The following is a 25,880-nucleotide window of genomic DNA, read 5'->3' as shown; positions in this document are numbered from 1 at the left end:
ATTCGTCCAACCCCCTCCTCTCCTCTTCCCCTACACCATCCTGTCTTTTCTCCTTCTTTCTTTCTCACCACCTTCCTGCCACTCCTCCCCTCCCCCGCTTCCTTCCTTTTCCTCTCCTCCTCTTAACTCCTAATTGTCGTGTCCCCCTCTATTCTTCTTCCCTCTACTCGCTACCTCTAACCCCTTCCTCTCCTCCCTCCTGACTCTCTAGCCAGCCATTCTCCTCTCTCTTCCCTTTCTCACTTCATATGCTTTAAGAACCTCGTTAGCATCTGGGCCAATTATGTGGGCAGCTGCTAACGAGACAGAGCAAGCATACATCACACTGTTATGCTTTTGCTTCAGCTCTCGCCTTCGTTGCTCGGCCGCTGCATGCTTGTCTACGTAATTTGCCTTTACTTCACATACTGCCTTCATTACGGCCCCTTAATTGTAAGCTGACATTTACATTTCAGGGTTATAATAATGGCTGCTGCTGTACAGGGAGAACAACAGTGGAATAAACTCAGATTCCTATATCACTAACAATCCGTGGCAACTATAAATCAGCAATGCATAAGTCAGAAACATGGTTTACATTTTGCTTGGTAAAGAAATAGAAATGTAAAAGGGATTTAAGTAAGGGTTGAAATGCATTTGATGCACATTACAAGCACATTATACACATACAAACAATAAAAACATCAAAATGAGAGAATTGCATCCAATTTTAAAGTCATCCTTTACAAAGTTCTCCTCCAAAAATACTCATCTCTGTCAGATTTTTGCTCACTATGTGACTGTGACAATCATCACACTGTACTCATAACCGGCCTCATTCACAAACAGTGCATACACAGAAATCTGTGCTTAAACCGTGCATATGAACATTTTAAGCACAAATCCAGGATTCATCAATATGTTCTTACCTGAATTTGTTCTTACTCTACCAAAAAATGTAGAACTGCCTTAGACCATGAATATACACTCATCATAAATGTCTTAAAAAAAATGATATAGTCAATATTTATTCAATGTAACAGAATATTAGAACCTCAATTATTTAAACAACAATTAGACCTAAATATATAACATTTAAAAGTGTGAAATTGCTAATAATACACTATTTATTTACTAATTATAAAATTAGCTGGGACGTTGTAATCCATAAATCATCTTCATAAATGTAATTAAATTATTAATATATTAAAATTGCCCTGTTCCCAGTTTTAGATGACAAGAACTTATATATCAGAATTTCCGTATTGTGAATTTTTTTTTTTTTTTTTCTATTGTGAATGTGACATCATGAGATTTGGCCGTGCTATATACAGCTGGTCAAGCAGCAGCCTGTTCAGTGTCCTCACAGCCTGACAGTTCAGTAGAGGAACAGAGAGGGACGCTCTGCTTTCACTACATCACAGTCTGTTGTGGACAGAGACGAAAGAGATTTATTTAGATCAATTCCACAGATCTACACATTTACCAAATTTTTATTTTGTTACAGATGTACTGTGTGGTGGTGGTGCAACAGGTATGCAGGCTGTATAGAGGATTCAAAATCAGCTCCAAACGGTTGTACCAATGATATGTTTAACAGCCAAATCTGCCTTCTACTTCCGAAACTATAGTTTGCATTTCACCAGCAGTAAAGTTTTTCTACATTTTTACCATCACGGCCCTCTTTGCAATGATTGACAGCTCTCTCCACTGCTGCACTGCTCCGACAGAGCTTTCCTTATATAGAGAAATGTGCGTGTGGTAGTATGCTAATTATTGACGCCTGTCAATTTAGAATGATTCTGATTGACTGACATATGCACGGTGGTAAGAACAAAACTGGCCGGTGCGCATGTGTCATGAATCTGACGGTATTTTTGCGTGCGCGCTTGTTTTGTGCGCAAAGTAAGAACATTTCTACGCACATATTAGTGAATGAGGCCCAATGTGATCAGGATTATGACGGCATATAAGGACAACTTCAAATCTTACAATGTTGTAATTAGAGGAAGAAGAGAGAGGAAGGGAAACCACTGAGAAAGGAACATCAGAACACATTTTCTGACTGGACTCGCTTTATGTAAGCAGTCATGTTAAAGTGAGAGATGGAATGAGGGGACAGCACGGATGAGAGGAAAGAGAGGGTGCCGGACAACACGAGTGACACTGCAACCCCCCGGTGAGGCAAATGACCTTAAGGCAGAGATGAGACTGACAGCTGAATAATGATAACAGAAACTGCACGGAGGAAAGAGAGATCAGAGGAAGAGAAGATGTGAGCTTAAAGAACAACACAAAGGTCAGTGAGGAGGACCTGTCAGCTACAAGAGTGAAATTATGAGAGTGGAGAGGAAAAAAAGGAAATTAAAACAGCTGAAAAAAGGACATCACATGTGTTGCTGGGAGGCTTTGTTGATCTACTGTATGTATTTTGCACTAGTAAGAAGGCTAGAAAATATGTGGCAGAAATAGGGAAAAACCTTTTAATAAGCAGAGTGAGATAAATGCAACGGAGAAATAATATAAGCCAGGAGCATTTAATAAAAGTCTCCGACACACAGCCAATTTAAAAATATTTGAAAATACTTTGTAAAACATTGCTCAATATAAATCCACTTTAGATTTGACTTCAGTGTTTAAAAGAAACAGACTGACTAAGGATGCAGTACATGATCATGCCTTGTTGCCGGCCTTACCTTGAGGAACTTGTACAAGAGGAATGTGAACCAATTGGTCAGCATTTTCTCAGCGACAGACTCCGTTCTGACACACAGGAGAAAAGAGGGACAGAAATTCATTTAAAAACAGACATTAAATAGAATCCATCAATCCCTGTGACTGTCATGTACCCTTGGCTGCCTTCCATCGAAGTCACGGATAACTTTTCTTGCTCTGATCGCACATCAACGGCAGCTGTGTTCATATTTTCTAATTGTTCCTGGTTCCCTAATGCTACTGACGATGCTGAACGTGATCTGTTTTCCTCTGCTGATGTCTGACAGGGGGACTTGAAGCTCTGCGGCTTCTTTTTACTCTTTGGTGTCATTTTTTTTGTGAATTAAACTTGCATGTAAATAGAGCAGAACAGATGCCTTATGTAGACATTCAAGGCGTAGATAATGCAAATGATCAAACCTCATGAACATGTAGCGTTCATCAGGTTAAAACAAGCAATTTTCGACAAATTTGTGCAGTAAAGAGAGTCTGCTGAATCCCACTTGGAACACTGGTATGAGCAAAGTAAGAGACGTATAAGATAAGAACGTGAAAACGTTCCTGCACGAAGCTCATTGTCTCGACAAAGACAAAGGAGGACGGGCCAACACAAGTCTGTTCACACTTCAAATGAACCGTGTCTTTGATCTGTGATGGGATCTAGCTTTCCAGAGCAATATTAGAAGAAATACCTTGGTAACAATGGCACAGAGTCTGAGAGAACGCCCCCCTTCCCGTTATGTTTTTTCTATATCTATAAAACTATGCTAGATCAGAGCTTTCTGTTGCTCTCTCTCTCTCTGTGGAGAGACAAATCTTTAAAGTAGTCCACCACTGTTCTGGCAGGAGAGTTTGGACTGCCCCCGCAACACCACATGACATGCTGCACGGGCCTTTACTATGTGTTTCTTCTTTATGTGCCTGTGTGTGACAAACACTAATGGAAAAGTCATGGATGGTTAATGTGTAAAACAGAATCCATACTATGGCTAGATTTATGTACAGGGGATGGAGAAAATAACACCATAATGGCCTATAACAGCATTAAAAACAAATATCTAACAATATGTATTCCTCTGGTATTTTATCAATTTGCTGCTTGTAAGACTGAAAACACTTGAGGAAGAATTTAAGAGATGGATAATTTTATCATCTTTATACTGACTGATACTAAGACGCGGTTCATTTGCTGATCTTTTTGTTCTTCTCTGTTAGCTTTGACTAATGGTAGAGACATGAATGATTTGTTCTCTGAGCTTGGAATCTATGACTTCCACATAATGAGGAGAAAACTGAAATTAAAATATAGTACTTCAAGTCTTCCACTCTGTCTCTCTGTCTGAATCCCAACTGCTTCCCTCCTTGGTGTTTTATCTTTTTGGCCCTCATGCTTGAATCTTTCTTGTCTCTCTATGTATTTTCCCTGTCTCTCCACCTCTTTCTCACCTCCTGAGCAGCAGTTTGGGATGGTTTTTGCTCTCCAGGTTTCTATCTATCAGGTCAGACAGCAGCTGTTTTAGGACTCCGGTGGCGTACTCCATCTCCCCCTGCAGGGCCGTCATGATCAGAGATGCCACATTGCCTCGGTCCCGCATTGAAAATGACCTGGAAAAGCATTAAAACCGTTAACAATGTGTCATATAAATATTTCACTAATGCTATCGCCAGCTTTTGTTGCGTCACGTCCGAGACTTTAAAAAACATGCGCACCATTAACCTCATAACAGTTCATTTAAATATTAATGCACATTTAATCTTAATTAAATGGTGTAATAACTCTGTTTTGCCATAAACCATTTGGCTAAGTGCTTTGCAGTCATTTTAGAGCCGCTAAAATGTTTTTAGTCTGTTTATCAATTTGCCTTTCCTGTTCTAATCCGAGGCAAAGCGCAGCCTTTCAAGTCATATTAGTAAAATTAAAAAGGTGATGACAGCACATTTTCCCGAGGAAAAATAATCCTTTTGTTCTGCCAGAGAAAAACATTTTTGTCTGAAAACTTTTACTCAGTATTTATTAAAAAAAACATCAAAATTTGATGTTTATTCCTAAAATAAACAGCTGCAACTATTTTTTTCATTAAAAGGCAGCAGATGAAGGTCATTACAGCAGGTGAATCTCTCAGCTGCTATAATGACCTTCATCTCTTTATATAACCCTGTTCCCATAGCTGGAAATATGTGAATGTGTTAAAACTAGTGAATGATACTGCATAGTTTTATTTTGCTTTTATGTCAGTTACTTTTCAAAAGCCATAGGACAATTCATAGTACATGTTCATGTACTAAAAAAAAAAAGAATCTGTATCTAGATAAAGAAAAAGAAAGACACACACCTCTGTGCTTCCAGGGTTCGTATGAACGTCAACAGGAAATGCTTCTTTGTCAGCAGCTGGCCAAACAACGTCAGGGCCTTCTCAACATTTGCTTGGACCTGAAAAAAGGCAACATAGACAGACAAGTTACAACAGGGACTAATGGCAACTCTTTATACAAACAGTTCTGCTCTTGTTTTTGCATTATTGCAATCCTACATTTTACCAAACAACAACACATAAAGACAAGTAACGCCTCTGGCTTAAGGCTTGTTTTCCATCAGTCTTTGTCCTGTTATAGTGACTTCCAGTAGCAGCAGAAAAATACTGCTTGTTCTCTATAAACTTGTATACAATGGAATGACAAGTTGATTTTTTTGTGGTCAACCTTATGAATTAAATAAATTAGCGGTTGAAACAAAGTTCTTCAAGCAACCACCTAACTAATCTGTCAGCTTGCACAGTCAAGAGAGAAGCATCAGAACATTGTGTGAGCAAAATCAAATGCCGAATATTGAAAATAACATACAGATTCTGAACACATCTGCAAGCAGACACTATTTTCTTCCCACCATATGATGAGTTGAGATTGGTTTGTAAACAGCAAGGTAAGACTGATTGGCTACTCTCTCTCTCTCTCTCTCTTTGGCTGCACTGTTGTGTGTTGCTCTCTAAGTGTTTCTCAGTTGTTGCTCTCCAAATGACTTTAGCAGACAATTTGACATAATTGTCTTCTTGACATCAGGGGGTGGATGGCTCAAAACATCCTCCAGTTGAATATCGATAAGACGAGAATATTAATCATCGGCCCTGAAAGAGTCGCGCACACACGCGCTTTAGCAGTCTGGGCTCTCTCTCTCTCTGTGTAACGACGTGATGTATTTGTCTATGCGTCTTTAATACTAGGATATTTGTCATTTCTCTTTGACAATTCTAACGCATTAACGAAAGCAAGCATCCAATTTTGACAGCTTAAGTGTTAAAGAAAAATCTGAATTTCCCAAATCATGTTTAACCCTTCGCCGAAATTGTACGAGATTCTTCTGTCAAACGGTGAAAGGTGGAAGCGAGGGAGAGGAGGGAGAGGAGGGAGGAAGCATTAGGGTGTGTGTGCCAAGGTTGGTGACAGAGTTGCACCCTGCTTGTTCCACTGGCTGGCACCTGTCACTCCTCATCAACAACACACTAAACCCCCCGAAGACGCCTCTCTGTCGCTGGCTTGCTCCGTCTTCCTCGCCGCTCTAATTCTCTCACTCGCACTTATTGTTGACTGTTTCACATCACTGGTCTTCTCCCATTTTAATTTCTCCTGCTCTTTGTCTTTGTGTGTCTGTCTCGCACATATGCGCACACAAACACACGTTATTTCCACCTATCTGTCCTACCTCTCTTTCTCTCTCTCTCTCTATCATCATCCTTTTGTACCACTGTAACATCTATTCTTTCTCCCCTCCGATGTGCCATAATAAAGTGTCTGGGCCTCTCTCTAAAGTGCTAAATGAGATTCTTGGGCCTCCAGGGTGGATACTGAGTGTGTGTGTGTGTGTGTGTGTGTCTGAAAAGAGAGACTGCCAGCAAGAGAGAATGAGAGACAGATGGAGATGCATGTATATACAGAGTCTTCACCAAATTTCAAAGATAGAGTTAGGACGGGTTTATCCACATATCTGCAAAACTGCATATGTGTGTACATGTACTGCATGTGGTGCATGTGTGTGTGTGTGGGAGCATAGCTGGTGTGTAGTGTGGCTGTCTGGCTTGAGGAAGAGAGCAGTCACACACACAGCAATAAAGCTGGGGCGTTGGTTTACACAGGCCATTGGATTACACCCTTGGGGGAAATACAGAGGCAAGAGGAAGGAAGTCTGGACATAACTATAAAATACGGAAGAGCCCAAATACATCTACCTGACACCTCGAGTTAAAAGGTGCACTGCTGCTTTTTGGAATTTGGATCAGGAGACGTTTTACTAACAGTCCCATGTCTCTAGTAGAGATCTGGATCTGTTACACATGCTGCAACTTTAGCATATGTGCAGTATATGCTTACAGTGACTAGCATTAGCCAAAAAATCAAAAAGTTTTATGGAAGAAATGAGCAAAAAAAAAAAAGGTTTCAAGAGTGTTTTTGTAGTTCAACACGGCCGACAGAGTGGTGACTCGTCTCTATAGACATGATCTCGCTGATTGTGTCATGTCAAGTCTCCCGGTTAAACCCTCATGCATATAAAATCAATATTTTAGGTTTATCAGGTTAATAATTTTGAATCAGGACTTCTAGTATTTAGAACAAGCTGCTCATGAAAAATAAGGTGTAAAAAGTAGGCATCACTTTTTATTTCAATACATTTAAATCGACATTTCCTATTTTATGCTGTTTCTCTCATTTTCAGATTGTGAACTTTAATTAGGCTACGAGTAAAAGCTGTCGTGTTTCTGGCTTCACCTTTTGTTGCAAAGTAAAATATATACATATATAGAGTCCATAGTTACAATAATCAACCACTTATATGGATCAAAAAGCTCGGGGCAGAATCATTCCTATACAAACGCTGTTTAAATAATTTAATTATAGTAATCAAGTAGTCCACTTACAGTTCATTTTGGATCTTTTCACACATAATAACATATGGCAAATTTTTTTCAAACTATGGTAATTCTATTTTTTTTTACTTTACTCCCATGACATATGTATGATATGTACTTAGTGGCTGCGGCACCATTATTGGCTCACAGTAACCCGTCTGCTTCTGGCTGGTTATCTGAGGCAGGTGCTGTGTCCACATTAAAATCATGACGGGAAAAAACAAAGTCTTTTTCCCTCAATGAAAAATGTAGCCTCCTTAAAGCTTATAGTGATCAATTTGACCCAGACAGGAGTGATCACTATAAGCAGTTTCCACTGTATATAACCTTTAAGTTTCTGTTATTTATAACTTTAGTTAGTTGTCAAAGTTGAAAGCTAAAGCTAATTAGATTTGATTCAGATTCAATAAGCAGATTCAGTATTGGATTTCAGCCATCAAAACCCAACCCTAGTCCAGGGCACAGTTGATTCTTCACAAGTGTGTCTTCCAGTTGCACTTCATCATTACATAAATCAACAATATATAATTCTGTATATGGGGGTCCAGAGAGAAAAAAAATAAAGAGCTGGTGAAAAAAGGTGGCTAAATGATAGCAATAACTAACCTGACAAACAACAATATGACCACAAATCAGGTATATTTCCATAAAAATATTAGTTGATCAAATTCTGATAACTATTTAATATGAGGTATACCATGAATTATTTTACAAGCTTTATGTAAGCATTTAAAAGTGGTAAACCAAATGAAAAGGTGGGAAAATAAGGAGTTTTTCCTCGGATTTTGCATTATGACTCGTTTTCTGTAAAAGGTTTAGCAGTCTCTGAAGACCACAGTGGGCTTTTTTTAAATATCTAGGGGTAATTCTATTATGTTTATGTAACTAACCCTTCTAGCCAAAAATAAGAGAGGATGAATCACTGCGAATAAATCAAAAAAAAAAAAGCAAAAAATGGCAGCTATGAGACCACCCAGAGGACTTTTTTTTTTTTTCTAGGAATATAAATCTTCTTTCTGGATTAGAACGATTAAATGAAGCTGTAAAAGGTCAAATAAATTATTCCTTGATGCCAAAAAGTCAGCGCTCCAATCAAAGTCAATGGAGCAGCACTGGATTCTACATCTTAATGATACCGCTGATTACAAACTTGGCTCTCTGGTTTCTGGCTTTGGAGGAGAGTAGTTTATGTTGACATACTATTAATTCTACTTCTCTCGGTCTCAGCGGTAAAACATGTTTATAAATTGGGGTGCACTATCTCCACTCAGCTGTGCTGGCAAGGTGGTTGCATGTACTGGCTTAATTAATAACTTAACAGTGATGTATAATGCAAGTAACAATCCTAGTAACCCTGAATCTTGTTTCTCCCTCTCCTCTCTAATCCTCTTGCTATATTTCCCTTCTCCTTTCCTACAAACCTTTTTACATCTCTCAATCTTTATGTGTATCTTAGACAATGTTTCTTTTATGTCAATTTCAAGCAGTCCTCAATTTAAAACTCTACTTCCTTGCATCAGGAGAATATGGTGAGCATCTGTCCAATGAGATCAGACTAATGATGATACTAAGGCTCTTGAAAAGTCATTTGGATTCATTGAGACAAACTGAATACATTAAGACAAAGTAGGTAAAATATAGACTATGTGATTAAGGTGAACCACGTCTGGAGCTCTTCTTGCTTCATATCTCAGACTTTTTGAGAGGCTTGTGTTTGATGAAACCTGCCATGGGATAATGGCTACAAAGGTATTAAGCAATAAAGCCAGAAGGACATTTTTATGCCATTAAATCCAACTTTGAGAATAGTTCCTTGAAATATTTCCCTTCATGTAACAACTTGCTGAAGTGAACTCCTACTGTGCATGCTTATTTGTAGTTAGTATAAGCAGCTACTGTGCGTTTCTACCTCATGTTAGTTTATTAGTACAGCAGCCTGATGTAGTTCTTGGTTCCATTGCAATTGGTTATTGATGGTTAGTTTGGTTCAGTTTGAAGTTTGGTTGGTGGTGTACTGACCCGTACCTCCATCTCCTTGAGTACAGGGTGGTCCTCAATGCCTGGGAACAGGACCCTCATTGCATAAGTCCGATAGTCCAGGAAGGGAATCCCAGCTCCATCCAGCTCCTGGGTCAACTCATGGATGTCTGTCTGAAGCTCGGCAAAGGCTACAGAGAAAAGAGGCAGCGGGACAAATAAGGTGGCATGATGAGAATAACCATGGTGATGGGGAATCACTGGCAACAGCACAGCCATTTTGCATCATATTGAGTTACAGAGACTGCCTTGTATTTTAATCATGTGTTCATTTGTCATTTTTATAATTTGTCAGAAGCCCTGCTAGTAGAACCTTGACTATAATGCAGTTTATTTTTGACCAAATAGTCCCATTAACTACTCGTGCCTAGTAATTAAGGTTTCGGTCACATCAGCATTTAAAATGGCAAAATTCAGTGGAATCACAGTGATCAGTTGATTTGCATGCAGGGGTGAAGTGACTCTGACCAAATCAACTTCATTGAACTTTGAACTGTGCAAACTGTCTTGACATTGTTGTTCTTTGAGGGCACAAACAGTTGGAGAAAATAGAGAGAGCTATTGTACTTTATTGTGTTGCACCATCCACTTTTATTTAACCAAACTCTACCTGTGTATAAACTGCTCCTCAAAAGAGATACTAATATTGATGCGAATCACTACCAGTGTTATAGTGTACCACTATTTTTGCAGTTTCAAAAGGTTGTATATGTTTTTTCCCCTTGTGTCCGAATTTGGAGTGACCAATCGTCTTACCATTGCAATCCTTGTCAATGTTAACTCCAAGGATCCAATCCCTCACTGGCTTCCCACTTGAAAAATGCACAACCAGGAGAGGTTAACCCCTGTTTTTTCTTTATATTGTCAGTGACATTTGGTACTGTTTAATCTGTGATACCACCTGGGCCATAGAAAGCACTTCCTTGCTTGCTTGGACTCGCTTTGATAAATTAGAAAGGGGCAGGTTGATGCTATCAATCCACACCATATCAATTTCATTACGCTATGAAAAACAGAGGTTGAAGGGTAACTCTGTAATTATGTGACGCTCCCACATTATACTAAATTCATGACAATGAAATGAACAGTGGATATTAAAACGACACACCAAAAAATGTTACAGTGAGGCGTCAGCATTGTAAACAGGACATATGGGTCAGATGAAGAGCCTGCCAGAGACAAAGAAGGGAGGCAATGCAGACAGACAGTGCAAACAGTGCATAATTTCAGGTAGCGTGTCTGTGTCTTATAAAAAGGGCTAGACTGTGAGGTTGGGAAATAAAGGTCAGAGATGATGAGGAAAGAGGCCCACAAAGGCAATAAATGAGAACTAAAACACAGACAGGAAAGAGGTGTGAGGGAATACAGGGACAGATATATATATTAACAGATAATAACAAATCCAAAATCAGAAATTCAGTTGCTTTTGGTAAAGGATGTGTTATGATGTGTTGTTGAAAAAAGGCATATCATTTTTCTACGATGTTGTGTCTAACTGAGAAACTTCAGACTACACATAAATCCTGAGATAACGCTTCCGCATTTCACTGAAGGATAGGGTTGCAAAATGTAGCAAAGTGATTTGTCTTTCTTGGTGTCTCAGAACTGACAAATTCAATCATTGCTTGTCCAAAAAAGACCCAAAACAATGAAGCAAAAAGGGAAAGCTAGCTTGGGGAGAGAAAGCCAGAACCAAGAGACAGAAAACAAAGTTCCTGGAAAGGAAAGTCAATTAATTGCATGAGTGGATAATTATTAAGAGAGCGACGGATGAGTTTTCATGCATAATTTCCCCCAGCTGTTATTGGACTGGTTGGTCCACAAGAGAGATGGAGAGGAGAGGAAGCAAAAGAGATAAAAGAAAAAAAAAAGGAGAAGGGATAGGAAAGGAAGATCTGGTGGCAAAAGAAGTGAGGATAGTAAAGTAGAGAGGAAAAGAAATTCAGAGGACATGAGTGATAAGGGCTTAGAGGAAAAGAATGAAAGATCAGGAGGTAAAGGTCAGACCTAAGGAGAAGTGGAAAGTAGAGTGAAGAAGGAGGAGAAAGACAGAGGCAGAGGAGAGGCGGAATGGGAGATAAAGACAAAGAGGAGAGTACAGTCAAAGAGAGGAAGGGCTAGGGAGTAAAGGAAACTCAAATTAGAAATTGGTTTGTTTCCATTTTCTCCACTCCATTATCTACTCCCCTTTTTCTGTCATCTTATCTCTGAACCCCTTTTCTGTCCATTAATCAGTCCCTCATTAATTGCTCAACAATGGTTGTGCCAGAGATGGCAAATATACTGCACACCCACAGAATATTCTTCTGTGATAGTCAGGCAGGATACCTCAAACATAGTTTAAGTCAAGAGTTTAATCACCATTTATTAACATTAAATTACCATTAAACTACAGGTAACAATTTCAATAATACAAGCGACTATATTTTCATTGAACCGCTTATCTCTAACTGATTAAAATAACTTTAAACTTTATTTAAAAATGGATGACACAGCCTTAAATACAACTTTTTTTGGGTGCTAAGTGGCCATCGTATAAGTATGAAAATGCACTAAGAAGTTTTGATACAGAGAAAAAATTCCAGGTTCATCATTTACACTTTTTTTTTTTTTTAACAATTTGCACTGAAGAATTCCCTGATGTTTTAAAATGAGCAGATCACCTCCAACTTCATGTTCCAATGTGTTCAAACATGTGTTTCTAGCTGAAAGAAGTCTCTGTTCACTGTGATTTACAATAAAAGAGATCCTCTTACCGAGAAGAGATGTTTTACTTAATAGAACGTGAGGAGAAAAAAAGGGAGAAACTTTTTGGCAACTAACATCCCATTAATAATGAGATACATTAATACCCCTGTCTAAAATGAAAAACACACACACACACACACACACCGATGCTTCTACCAGTAAAATGATGTGCTCCAGTAAACCAAGAACACACAAAGGAGTCCAGAAATCCTAATCTACAGTATATTTTCATATAAATGAATGTCTCACTGTCGCCTGGTGTTGTAACATGACACTGATTCAAAATCTAGTTCATAAGAGCTTTTTACTTCAGCTGCTATAAACTGTGTCGGGTAGATTTTTTCTGGGAAATTCCTCATGTGTTTCTGCTCTGAGAACAGAAAGTAAAGAGCACACACTAAACAAACTCTGGGAGACACTCAGCAGTACAAAAATACCACAGCGATGAGCAGCCTGTGAAAGTTTCCTTGGAATCAAAGACCATTTTTGCACATAGAATCTCAAAAACATCTCTATTACCTCCCCTGAACTAAAAAGTGACACTTGCCAGTCAGATGTTGTCATTTCTAATGTGTAATTAATTATCCATGACTACTAATATGCCGGTTTGGATGATAGTCGGTGTTGATGTCTGCTCATGGATGACTGAACCAAACATCCCCTGTCTCTTCCCCTCAAGACTCTTAAAGCGACGCCGACCTCACGCGCATACACCTCCTTTTTGCTATCACACACGCGGCGGACCGCCCCCTTCATCTGTTCCTCCACCCACACACACTTTCTTGTCCCTGAAGGCCAGCTGGGAGTGCAGCAGGCAGGGCGGGGCGCTTCGGGTGGGTGGGAATAAGGCCATGCTTCACTTCCTGGAAAACTGAATGCTTTTATATCTATTGACTCAAATACTGTCTCGTGGAGGAAAGAGTCTGGCTTTTCTAGTTGTGTTTCATGAAAAACAACATAATGTCAAAAATGGCAACTTCTTAAAGTGAGGTACTACAATGAGGGAAGAACACATTTGTGAAAATGTCAGCTCAGTCAGAAAATGATTGCCCTGAAACTGCAGCACTTTCACTGGAAAGCTGTCACAGTTTTTTGTTTGACAACTGATCCTCGGTGGCTAATAGAGCTGTGACTCTGTGTCATGAGTGCAGTGTAATCATATTACAACCTTGTACCATTACCATCGAGTGTAAACACATGGGCTGTTCTTACATCAGTCATCCGCACTCTGCTAAAACTCTGTTCTCACATAAGCTCTCTCTCGCTCCCTCTCAGCGTCTCGTTTCGAGTGTCTCTCTCTTGTTCTGTCTCTCTTTTACCTTTCACCTCTCACTGAACAATCTCCTTGTTACTTTCACCTCTCTCACTACCTACCCAGCACTCTGGATGCTGTTAACTTTTTTTTTTGCTGGTTGTGTTTTCAGTCTGAGGCACAGATGGGTGACTGACATGTTAGACATGCACTTTCCGGCACCATCATCAAAACACCTAATGAGGGAATTTCTTTGGAAAAATGATGTCCGTCCCTTCAGTAGAGTTTTTGAGACTTAGTGAAATCTCCAGTTTGCCGAGGAGCAGTGAAGCTCTTCTGGCAGCTCATGGTGGAACGCCATCTGTGTGTCAGCGTGGCATACCTGTGAGTGACACATACTGTAGGTGGACACATCATGCTGTACATAAGGCACTGTGCCATTTGGTTTACCTGCTGACTGTATTTCTCTGATGATTATAGTAGAACTCCAACTATATTTGTTGTGAGTTATGTTTCTTCTTACTTTGTATGATTTTATATCAAGCCTGTATTTTGGTAAACATTTTTTTTTTTTTAAATTTGCTATGACTCAGCTGTGCATTTGCCCCAGTAAACATAACCTGCAGAAAAACGGTTGTCAGTGATGACAGAAGCATCCAGTTATAATTGATTACATCTCTCTCTCTGTCTCCCTCTGCAGTTTCATTCACATTTCCAAGTACCTGTCTCTCTATCTCTATGTGATTCTTTGGCTAAAAATTGCCTCAAGTCTACAAGAATATCCTTGTGTATGGCAGTTGTGCAAATAATTAAGTCTGAGAATGCTATCTTAGCTCTTTTAAACAAAAACAAACAGCTACCCTGGCTCTGTCCAAAGTAACAACCTACCTGCACATCTAAAGCTCACTAATTAACACAATATATTTCACTGGTCTTATTGTCACCTTGAGGTTGCCAGGCAAATCACTGTGCCTGTCTTACATATTAACCTCCTCCTAAAAACTATAACTTGTTATTAGACTTCAGTTTTTATAAAGATTAAACAAACTAGATGTAACTTGTTAATTAGTGAGTGTTAGAGGCGCAGATAGTTGGACTTTGTTTACTTTGGACAGAGTCAGGCTAATCGTTACCCCGTGTTTTCAGTCTTTATGCTAAGCTGAGCTAATTAGCTGCTGGCTTCAGCTTCATATTTGCTGTACAGACAGGAGCAGTATTGACCTTCTCATTTAACTCTTGGCAAGAGAGCTAATAGGTGTATTTTCTCAAATGTCAAACTGTAACTATAAACTATAACCTTATTTAGACTACAACTGTACATACAGTAGATAGAGTTTTTCAAAAACACCCATAAAATTAAGTTACTTTCTATCATTTCAAACGTTTCTATGTAAATATCTAATTTTCTGGGTCTTTTTTTCAAGTGCAGAAAGTTTAATTTGAAGTACCTTCTTTACACTCCAGGGCCACTCTGGACTCCAGGTTGTCCATCTGGAGCTGAAGACGTTTCAGGGTGCGGTCGGCGTCCCTCGACTTCCTCTTATAGGCTATCAGCACAGCGATGATGACTAATAGGAGCAAGCCGCCGCCCCCTCCGATCCCGATGATGGCCGGAAGTGTCAGCAGGCTGTCTGAGTATATGTGGAGAGTGCCGGGGGAGTACTCGAACCCGCCAGCACGGATCTGAACACACACACACACACACACACACAAACAACAGATTTTTAATGATCAAGGGAGAAAATGAATACAGACGTTCCTGCAACTCCCCGCTTTATTTACACAGTTACACAGTCATTCACCAGAGAGCTGCTTAGTATAACCTCCCACCTCTGATCCCGGCCGCTGAGCAGCTGCAGTATGAGAGCTGAAGGTTCAGTGCGTTGCTCAAAGGCAGCTGCACAGCAGTCGTTACAGGGGAGGAAATTGCTACTTATTTACTTTACCCGAGCACATTTTCCCAGCCAGTCTGGGGATTAGAACTACCGCCTTCCGGAGAGACGTAAAAACCCCGGGCAGCGGTCATTTCTCCAGCAGCAGATGGTTTGAGAATAAGATTAGGTGGTCTGAAGAGATCGAAAGTTGGTGGTCTGATGAAAGAGAAGTTGGTTGACCCAATTTCTACCTGAAGGATCGTTAAATTTTTATCTGCTCTGTACCTACTCTAAACAGGCCCATCTTTGACAGGATTATGCTGGGGAGGCTTACATCACCTTGACTGCTGTGAACATTTCTTGTCGGAAAAGGTTTTCGATTCATGCCTTCAGGGGAGCAGCTTCAGAGGGCTTTGATAATGAAGATCTCACAAGTTGACTCGCTCGGTCCTATTAATGACTTTTACCTCCTTCTACACTGTCTGCAGATATTTGGGTTTTAAGAAAGTCATTTATGGCTATCAACTTTAATAACATCATCGTGGTCAGAAAGCGAATGCTGTATAGGTGGACATGGTTAAAGCATTGCAGTGGAGGTGGGCAATGTTGAAGTCACACACACATAGACACATAGGACACCCAGAACACACACACACACAAATATACACCATACACATAGTCACAGTCAGTGTAAGTAATCAAACAAAGTAATCACCAGCATTTAAATCTCTCCCCAAGGAGCCATGGTAATTAAGGGAAGTCAAACACATGTAATGTTTTTTTTGTTTTTTTTTCCCCGACTAACCACATTTACATAACTGCAGTGTGTCTCGGAGAAAAAAAAAAGACACACACAGCACTGGAATCCATCAAATCAAGCTATCCACCAGGGGGGTTGATAACCGATTCAAATGAGGTGTGATTATGCCGTTTGAAGTTCTTGTGAGTGCACTTTCATGTTAGCATTATCAAAGTCTGATTAAAAAATAAAATAAAATAGAGATGCTGTTATATCAATATCAATGTAGTCAATACCTACAAATTAAATTTGCAATAGTAGAGACAATTAAACTTGTTTGTATAAGATTAAGCAGCCAATTAGCTGTATGGACATGATCAGGTTGCAAAGACGTTGGTTTGCTAAGGGGCTAAATGAACTTCTTGACAATTTCAAGAGATTAAAAGTCAATATGACGATATTAATGAAGTTTGAGATGTAGCCAATACAATATGTTGCACTGCACTGATGATGGAAATGGAATAACTGGGGGGTGTGCAGTTAGAAAGAACTCTGTAGCCTGCTCCTCATCTCTGCTAGCCCTAAGCTAGCAGCTCCAGGCTACATTAGGCACTACTAGCATAAACATACCTGACCTGTACAGTCGAGTCAATCAGGTCTGTTTGCATCGTGGGTAATGTAGGCACCAGGTATTGACATGAGGGAGAATGTACGGGATATAAAAGAGTTTGACGATGTTATAGGAGCGCAATATTAAATTGGAGTACTATTTCAAAATCGATTCATAAGTGGTACAAATGAGTTTATGTTTCACAGAAAATCCAACCTTTCTATAAAACTAGAGTATAACAGAGCACATTACTAGAGCAAATGAATACTGTATGTCGGCTGTGTCGGCATGGGATGGGATTTGGTGGCTATCAAAACACAACATTTCTCTCTTGACGTTTTGAAATTTAACTCAGTTCAGAGTGGAGTCCCATAAAACGAAAAGGGGTTTGACATGTTTCCACAAAGAGACACTTGATTTAAATATTAGTGAGAATTCAAATGTTCATACTGGGGAAATGGAAACAAATTTGTGGATGAGCCTAATGCATGTTGCCACTTCATGTGTTATGTTAAGGACTTGCTGTTTTTTTTATGATATACAGAGCTTGCCTGAGTCACCCAATCTGTGCTCATGTATTGAATACACAGGATTGCATTGAATGTGAAATGAATCACCAAAAAAAGGATGGTAAGTGGTTGCATTGTTACCCCTCGCTTCGCCAACTGGTATCTATTATCTAATTTGAGGTCGCCGGTATATCCGATACACTTAACCAGGGGGGGAATCATATCCTCAGATGACATGAATGCAGCAGAAGCATAACCAGTGTAAGTTGGTGACATATTTTCAAGGCATTTGTCTATTTTTATTCTCCTGACTGACTGAAGGACTGATTGAGGAACGTAAAAAGCTGAAGGCCAAAACAACAAACAAGTTTCTTCGAAAAACTCAAGGGAGGCACACAGCTGCCAACACACAGCTGAGCATCTAAAGGGACATGCGAACACCCTTCGAACATTTCTTACTGTACACCCACACACGCTCGCAAAAACACACACACAAGCTCAGTGTGTCTGGACGCCCAATGGGGTCCCTTGTATGTAGGTCATTCTATATGGGGAATATTATTGTACTACAGCTGTGTCCTTTTATTCATTTCATTTATTTAATGTTTATTTGTTAGGGACATATACAGTATCCATATAGAATTGCACAGCAATTATCCAATGCAATGGATCACAGCATTTATAGCTACTGCTAATTTCCAAAGACTGTCTAGAAGGGCCTTTAAAATAACAAACATTCCTCATCTCATCCCTCTCTGCAGCACTCCACAGCACGCACGCAAAGACAAAGTTGTGCACATAAACACAAACATATGAGCACTCACATGTCCACACATACACGAGAAAACAAGCCACAAATACACACTAACGCTGCATGTAGTAACACACACAGACAGCAGAAGAGATAGGAACAGACAGCTCTATTTTTTCTTTGGCTATTGTCAGACGAAGGACTAACTCCACCACCCCCGCCAACACATCACATTGCTTCGATATTCAACATGACATTTTGTTCAAAAAAAAAAACAGAAATGGGGGGTAAAAAAAAAAGAAAAAAAAAAAAAAATCAAGAGCGTTCCACCTTGGAGCTGGCTGGTTCTGTTGAGAGCTATCATATTGAATTACATGGATGTGCTGTCAGTGGCTTTCTAGGTATATTGGCTGTAGCTAGCGGGAGTAAATGTCATAAAGATATAGTGAAATGACTGTGAAAGGACATTGGTGATAAGTTTAAAAGGGAGGAGGGGGGGGGAGGGTTGAGTGGGTGTACTGACGGGATATTCAGACAAACATCCAAATATATTCCGTGTGAGTGCTGCGTCGCCTGGCTGAGGTTTGACCTTCCTCAATACAGATGCTCCAGGAGCTGCGCGGTGATTTTGAAAGTCTGCTCCAGTCAGAGTGAATCAGGGATTTCAGTCTGCAGTCTGTTGACAGCTCAACATTTTGGACAAGTACAAGCTGAACGGTTGCTGCGGGATGCACTTCTGAGCTTGTTCTTTGACTTCCTGCACTTTGCTGTATCGAAATGTCAGAAAATATGATACCAAAGTAATGAAAATGACATCGACAGCATTCACACCGCGGTCAGTAAAGTAAAACTAGTTGCAGTTTGTGACACAGCGTATAGAAAAACTCCAGTGTAACTCCATGATGATGATGTGGCAATGACTTTCAAAACGCTGGGATTTGCTGAGAGTTGGACAAAATTTGCACATCAGAAAGGTTTATACAGTGAACAAGGTTCCTGGATTAGAGCTTAGGGACGAGCTTAGCGTGTGCATATCAGTGGCATCCTGGAGAAACAATTCTATTCTTAATACCACCTTTTATGTTTCTGCATAACTCTAGTACAAAGCTCCGCTGTTGACAGTGCTTTGTCATGGACATAAACTGTAGCAAGAGTGGGTACTCGGGCACTTTTCTTATCTCTTACTAAATATGTCAGACATAATTTAGCTCTATTTGCCCACAGTCCATTCTAGTTAATCTTCAAGTCTTATGAATAAACTGTTCTGAAATGCTAGGGCCAGGGCCTATAATTAGCCTGCTGTTAGTTGTGAGAAGTAGGTATAAACCTAATGCTTCAACATTTTATTTGCCATGTAAGCAAAGGCAAAATGGCAGGTTTATGACCGAGAAAAAACAACTGCGTTTGCCTCCACTCCTGATGCACAGTTACATAATCTACAATCTACAATGCAGGCCACATATTCACGATTTACTTCCAAGGGTTTTTTTATTTATACAAGCGTTGTTTACTTCTTCCAGTTACTCTTTCTTTATGTTTATCTCTCGTTCTAAGGAATCCTGCAACCTGCTTTATCTGGTGTGGATGGCATGGTTCGTATTGGCATGTTGAACGGGAGTCTCAGAACATGACGAATGTAACATAATTTGGGGTATAATGCTGAGTTAAGTGTGGATGCAGGAACAGATGAGTATGGAGCAGTAGGGATGAGTGTAGCTTGGATTGGAGTTGAGCGTGGGAGGAGGATTGGCTTAAGGATTTACTGAAGGTTAGGTACATTATATTCTGTGTACTAAATGTCTACACCATCAAGGTAAAGTGAAGCTAATAAAAATACATGACAAATGGAGACAGCGCAGAGGGACTTGAAAACCTCTCAATTCCAAAACCAGCAGCACCTGCAGCAGAGAACTGCTGATGCCTGCACAGCTGTTGATGTGGATATGCTTCAATGGCTAGAAAGAAACACGCTTTTCCATCTGCACACATGTCTGAAGGTTCATTCAAAAGGACACATCAGACACCTCAGCCCTAATGGATTAAACTCAACATTAATAGCGCAGCAAGGGTGCAAAGTCTGCAAATCTGTTCTTTGTATTTTGAATGTACGGTCATAAATGTATCAGGGTTCTGGTTCCTGTGGAAAAAAATCTTCCACTGTCTGATTTTCAGCTACAGGCTAGCTGAAGGCCAGTGAAGATCAACATGTTAATTAAGCGTTACATATTTAACAGCAGCCTTGGTATGCAAGCTCAATGGAGCATATCCTGAATCTGTCGGAGAAAATTGTTTAGAGAAGACACAAAGGTTTATTCACATAACTCAACAACAAGGTTAGAGTGACATTATGGGCTGAGATTGTCAGACTAGAACGTTTTCATATTCATAAACACGAATAACTGGGTCAGTGTGGATAGACCAAGTTGATAGATTTTTTTTTTTTTGTCATTTTATAAATTGCTTTTAGAATATATCCTGCAAAGTGAAAACTGACCCAGTAATTTAATGAATAAGAAAGAAAAGAAAATTATATTAAGAAAGAAGTCGCCCATGAAGGTCTCAGCCAGTAACATCCTATTTTTCAAATAATCAATTCAATGTATGCTGGGGTAAAAATAGGACAGCAAAGTGCTCAATTTTAGTGAGTCAAAGAGGCTGTTTAGTGGGAGTTTAAAATGTATTTTGGTGATCTGAACACAAGTGGACAGCCAAGACACGTCGCATTTCACACCTGTGTCTATCATGTGTCTCCAATGTGTCCACTTGTGTTCAGATTTCGTTACTGCCTACGTCACTTCTGCTAGAACGTCAAAGGGCCCCGCGCACAGTTAGTACGACAGTCTGTCACCAGACTAGCTTAGAAAACGAAAATGTTTCAAGGACTGATATACATGTGCGAGTTATTCAAACTGTTGAGATTAGCAGGACAAAGTCATCTGGCGTTGGTGCGCTGTCACCAAAACAACCACCACGTCCTCCACTGATGACATGTTTTCCTGTTATGTCCTGGTCAGGGATGCATAAGCGTTTACACTACAAAAGATATGTGGTCAAATGCATCCCAGACCACCTTGGTAAGTGGTTTGAGTGATCGGATCACAATGAGTCTTAGTGGTTTACACTTGTATTTAGTGCTGTCCACTTGTGATCCGACCACCCAAGACACATTTTAAAAACCAAGTGTAATCAGGGTCAAGGTCACAACAGGTCCAAGTGAACTGACCGTGACTTTGTGCTGTCCGGTGAGATTGGGCCATTCACACAGCAGCTGGCTCTCAGACAGGGTGAGGACGCAGGGAGTTTCTCCAATCAGCACCGTGTAGTTCAGGCGACTGTTACCCGGAGCAGCTGGGATCAGGTTACGACCCTAAACACAGACAGAGAGAAATGTGTTCAGCTCATTCATGCATACTTTATTTTCATACAGACATTTGTAATGACATGACCATATTGTAGGAAAGATTGTTACAAATATTTGATTTAATTAGAAAGTGAGTGAGATACCACCTTTCACATCAAATGACATTCGACTGTAACCTTCTCACTGTTTGACAATGAACTTGTTCAATGTTACTGAAATAGTTTTCCTCTCATGAGATGATTATTTGATGAAAATCATACTTGTTACTGTAAATGAACAGAGACAAATGAGTCACTGACAGTAAAATTGCTCATTTAAAAACCTCTTATTGTATTATATTAAATACAGTATATGTTACACCTTTTTTATATATTTTTTTCTTTGTGTTAAAAAAACTGAAAGTACCAAAACCAGCAAACCTAAGCCCTTTCATTCCTAATGAAGACATAAATCTTTAAAAATAGGTCAAAACATATAGTTTTAATTTTTCTAAAGGCTCAGTAATTTCCTATAACAACTGGGCGATGTAGATTTTAGCAAATGTTACTCAAACAGGAATAAACAGTGAACATTTAGCAGAACCTGTATATGTATGTGTGAGATCAAGAATACAATAAAACTACAGATAATTTTGGTCTTTACATAGGATGTGTTGACAGTACAAAAATGTAGAATATCACTAGATTTATCCCTTAAAGGCCCTGAAAACCTATTTTCTTAATTAGCATCATACTATAAGCAAAAGGGTCTTCCATAAACAGATCTTTGTTTGACGAAGTTAGAACAGCTTCGGTTGTGTGTGTATTTGTGTTTTTGCTTTTCTTTCTAATGAAAGGGGGCGTGGCTCAGTTGGAAAAAGATACACATTTCCATGCACAAATGAGGATTGAGCAATATTTGAATTAAAATGTGAGGATGGTTGTTGGGTTGTTTGCTTATGTGCTCAGGCCACAGTCAAATATGATCAAACCACATCCACACAGTCCTGATGAAGCAGATTATCTGAGACTGATCAAACTCTAACTTTGATGGATGGTTATTTAGTTTACTATTATTGAGTACTATTTCAGAAACAAGGTTTTAAGAGGCTTTAATAAAAAAAAATGTTTTATTTGCAAGTACCAATCATTTGCTTGCAAGTGTAGAATTGCTGAAACACTTTTTTAAAAACAGAATTCATCATTTGATTTTGGTTTACTGGAAAAAAAACTGTTTTCTAAGACTGCAAATTCCAATTTAGTATTCTGTTTTGACATAATTTCCGATAAACCAAGCCAAAAACTGTAATTTAAAAATAAGAGAGGAAGATGAAGAGGAGAGAGAGGAAGACAGAAAAAGTGTACTCATTTAGTATATACTACATAGAAGCTCCAGGCACACAAAGTCTCCCACCCACACAGACCAAAACTGTTTTGTCTTCTGTCCACTAAACTGAACACCACACATAAAAGTCTGCACAGGAGGCGTGTAAATTCTAACATTTGTCAATTTCAGTTCCAGTTTTTCATTTCAATATCAAGTCCACTAGTAGTTTGAATTTGCCAAGCCATGTCTGTGATGGAAGGGGGGCAGTTAGTGGTGTGAGAAGAGGGAACTCAAGTAACACCGAGAAAACAAAACGCAACGGGGGGAAAAGATGAATATAAAGAAAACAAGACAGATAGAAAACGTGGCAAGAAAACATCAGGAGAGCAGACGTGAGAACTGGATAGAAGACAGAAAACATTATGAAGGAGGTAGGACAGGATGAAAGGAATATACTCTAAAGTGAGAAAGAGAGAGGGCATGAGCAGACAATAGAGCTAGTGACCGAGCAAGATAGACAGAAAAAGGGAGATAGAGAGGAGATAGCTGCCGTGTCTCCCGCTGGCTTAGCAGTGGGATGCAGAGGCAGACTCCGTTTTCCAATCCCATCGTCTCTGCAGGCCGCCACCCAGCCCCACTCCGCAATCCTGTAAACATGCATCCCATTCCATCTCGCGCACACACACACATACACACACACACACACACGCTGAGTTCAAGCCACGCATGCACTCGAGTTGCTGCCGCACACAGAGCTGTTGCCACACATACACACAACAGTCAAGAAGCATCATGTGGGGATACGCTCTTAAAAACACACAAGCACACACAGGAAAACACTCATGAAACACCGAGACCAGATAAATGTTTTCATTTTTCTCCCGCGAACACACCTCAGTAAAAACACACCCCGACACTTCAGATGAGAAATTAATTGCGTGGCGAGCTCAGTGCACGCATCTTGGAGAAAATCTACCCCCACATCCCAAGCCGCCAAACTGCATTTTGGTCCGTCTCATCAGCGCTTCCAATGGGTAGGCAGTTCCACCAACAAGCCAAGCAGGAGATTTGGCAATTACTGAGAAGCTCTTTGCTAATAAATTATCATTTAAGAAATAAATTACGACGGTTACGCTGCTTTCAATCTCTTCATGGGAATAAACAGTGTCTCACACTCACTGTGATAACATAAGAGATAGTCGGGGGGAATTCTAGCAAGAGACAAAGAGGACTGAACAGTGTAAATGTGATCTAGAATCTAAATCTAATATAAAATAAAATGTTATAAATCCCTTACATTGTGTAAAATGTACACACACATGAAAAGTTATGGTAAATGTGTTTGATTATTTCAGACCCCACTGTTCAGACCTTATAGTGTGAGCAGTTATAAGTAGAAATGATTGATATGTGCACTGGAGACATTTTATTTTTACCCCCTTAAGTTATTTCCAGTCACTGATCTGCTGGTTATTTCAGTTAATTTCGCATTAGTTACAGCACATACAAATTCCCTCAGAAACAGCCACTTTAATTCCTCTCCAATCACTCTTTGACTAAATATTTCAGGTGAGCTCCGCTAGATAACACAATGACACATACACACGACTCACAAATTGCCAATTAATTTCATATACTTATGTCCAATCACTGTTAATGAAAATGAAAACCAATATAATCCAAAGCTCTTGGACCGTGGGCCTGTGTGCGTCCACACTACCCTTCCAGCACTAGAAATTAATTACACAACTTGAAAGGAGTGTTATTTAAGAGGGCTCGAGGCTGCAGAGAAGGACGGCAGTCAAAGAAGTTACTGTTAGTTACTGAAGGACAGAAATTGGCCTTGGAAGGTGTGGACGTTTGCTTTCAGCTTTCAATTATGAATTTTTTTTTTTTCCTCCTCTGAGAGACCTTGTAAACACATTTGAGAGCTTTTTTTTCTTTATTGTGTGAACAAAAAATGCAGGTGAGTGTATGTTTGTGTGCATGTGTGTAGGCTTTTGTCATTATTAATACAAGAAAGGTTCAATATGTTTGTGTCTCCTGTAGTGGAAAAACCTTGGGAGAAAAACATCTATCTCTCTATCTCTACCTCTACCCAAGACCTAAGCTCAAACTTAATATTTAAAAAGAAAGTACAAGTGTATTCACACATTCTGTGTGACACAATTGAATGTAAACACAGTTTTTTTGTGTAACAGAATCAATATTTTGTTAAAAAAGACTGGCAACCTTTAGTATCCATTATAGTGTCAGCTAAATCAGCCTTTAGTTCTGTTTACACTAAAATCTTCTGTTCCATAAACCAACTGACCGTCCGATTAACTCCTTCCCCAAACAGTAATTGTCCAATCATAACTTAACATCCATGGCAGGTATGTTAAACTTTGGATTTCCTAACATGTTGAAGCAGTGTGCATGAGGCTGTAGTGAGAGCGATACTCAACATTTAAAGGCTTTGGAAGACTGTATCTCTTTTTTCTTAGTTTTTGCAAAGCCAAAAGCACAAGAGCAGAAGTGTAAGGAATGGATTACACTGCGTGTTTATCTGCACTAACGTAAGATGAAAATGTTAGCATTACTGGATAAATAGTTTACTGTTCACAAAAGTAACAGAGCATTTCTTCCAAGGAGCACATCATTTGAATTATACTACATTGTGGGGTTACAGGTCACATTAAAAATGTTCACAACTAGCACATCCACTGTGTGGTTTTTCTCCACTGTGTGGGAGTTGGTCCTGGATGCTATCATAATTTAGGGTAACGTAAGCAGCTCTGTCCTGCTCTTTATTAGATTTCAGAGGGTGTAGACTCCAGCAGTCCTAGCCAATGTTGCCTAAGACAGAGTAACGTTTGCCAACACATTATTAAGTTGTCATCCTAAAAATCTTTTCTCATATAATGTGAAAACATACTTTACTGGAAATTATGAACAAGTATGTAAGATAAGCAGCTGAACAAGGTTATATTAGAATGAAATGATCCCACGATATCATGTGTGAAGCCATCAAGTGCTTTTTAAGACCATTTCAAAGAGTTCTCATTTTGAAATCAGCTGGAAACATTAAAAAGTTAGAGGAGACAGCAATTTCACTGTAAT

At 39.5% G+C, this 25,880-nt stretch overlaps 1 protein-coding gene across 4 annotated transcripts in view; it reads right to left on the bottom strand.

Annotated features, from left to right (window-relative positions):
• Positions 1-25,880, bottom strand: part of LOC137184084 (plexin-A1-like) — a 264,898-nt gene that overhangs the window by 20,805 nt on the left and 218,213 nt on the right. For 3 of the 4 annotated variants that reach the window (XM_067591429.1, XM_067591425.1, XM_067591426.1), the window contains 6 exons: positions 21,336-21,479; positions 15,078-15,312; positions 9,612-9,760; positions 5,028-5,125; positions 4,141-4,299; positions 2,676-2,742 (listed from right to left, as the gene is read on the bottom strand). In XM_067591429.1, the coding sequence (XP_067447530.1) occupies positions 2,676-2,742; positions 4,141-4,299; positions 5,028-5,125; positions 9,612-9,760; positions 15,078-15,312; positions 21,336-21,479 (852 nt within the window). The remainder of the gene's footprint in view (positions 1-2,675; positions 2,743-4,140; positions 4,300-5,027; positions 5,126-9,611; positions 9,761-15,077; positions 15,313-21,335; positions 21,480-25,880) is intronic. The other variant, XM_067591428.1, reaches the window with a different exon arrangement.

Source organism: Thunnus thynnus, chromosome 6, assembly GCF_963924715.1.
Source record: "Thunnus thynnus chromosome 6, fThuThy2.1, whole genome shotgun sequence".
Lineage (NCBI taxonomy): Eukaryota > Metazoa > Chordata > Actinopteri > Scombriformes > Scombridae > Thunnus > Thunnus thynnus.
Note: the sequence above shows the minus strand (reverse complement) of the source record. Positions and strands in the feature narration are given on the sequence as shown.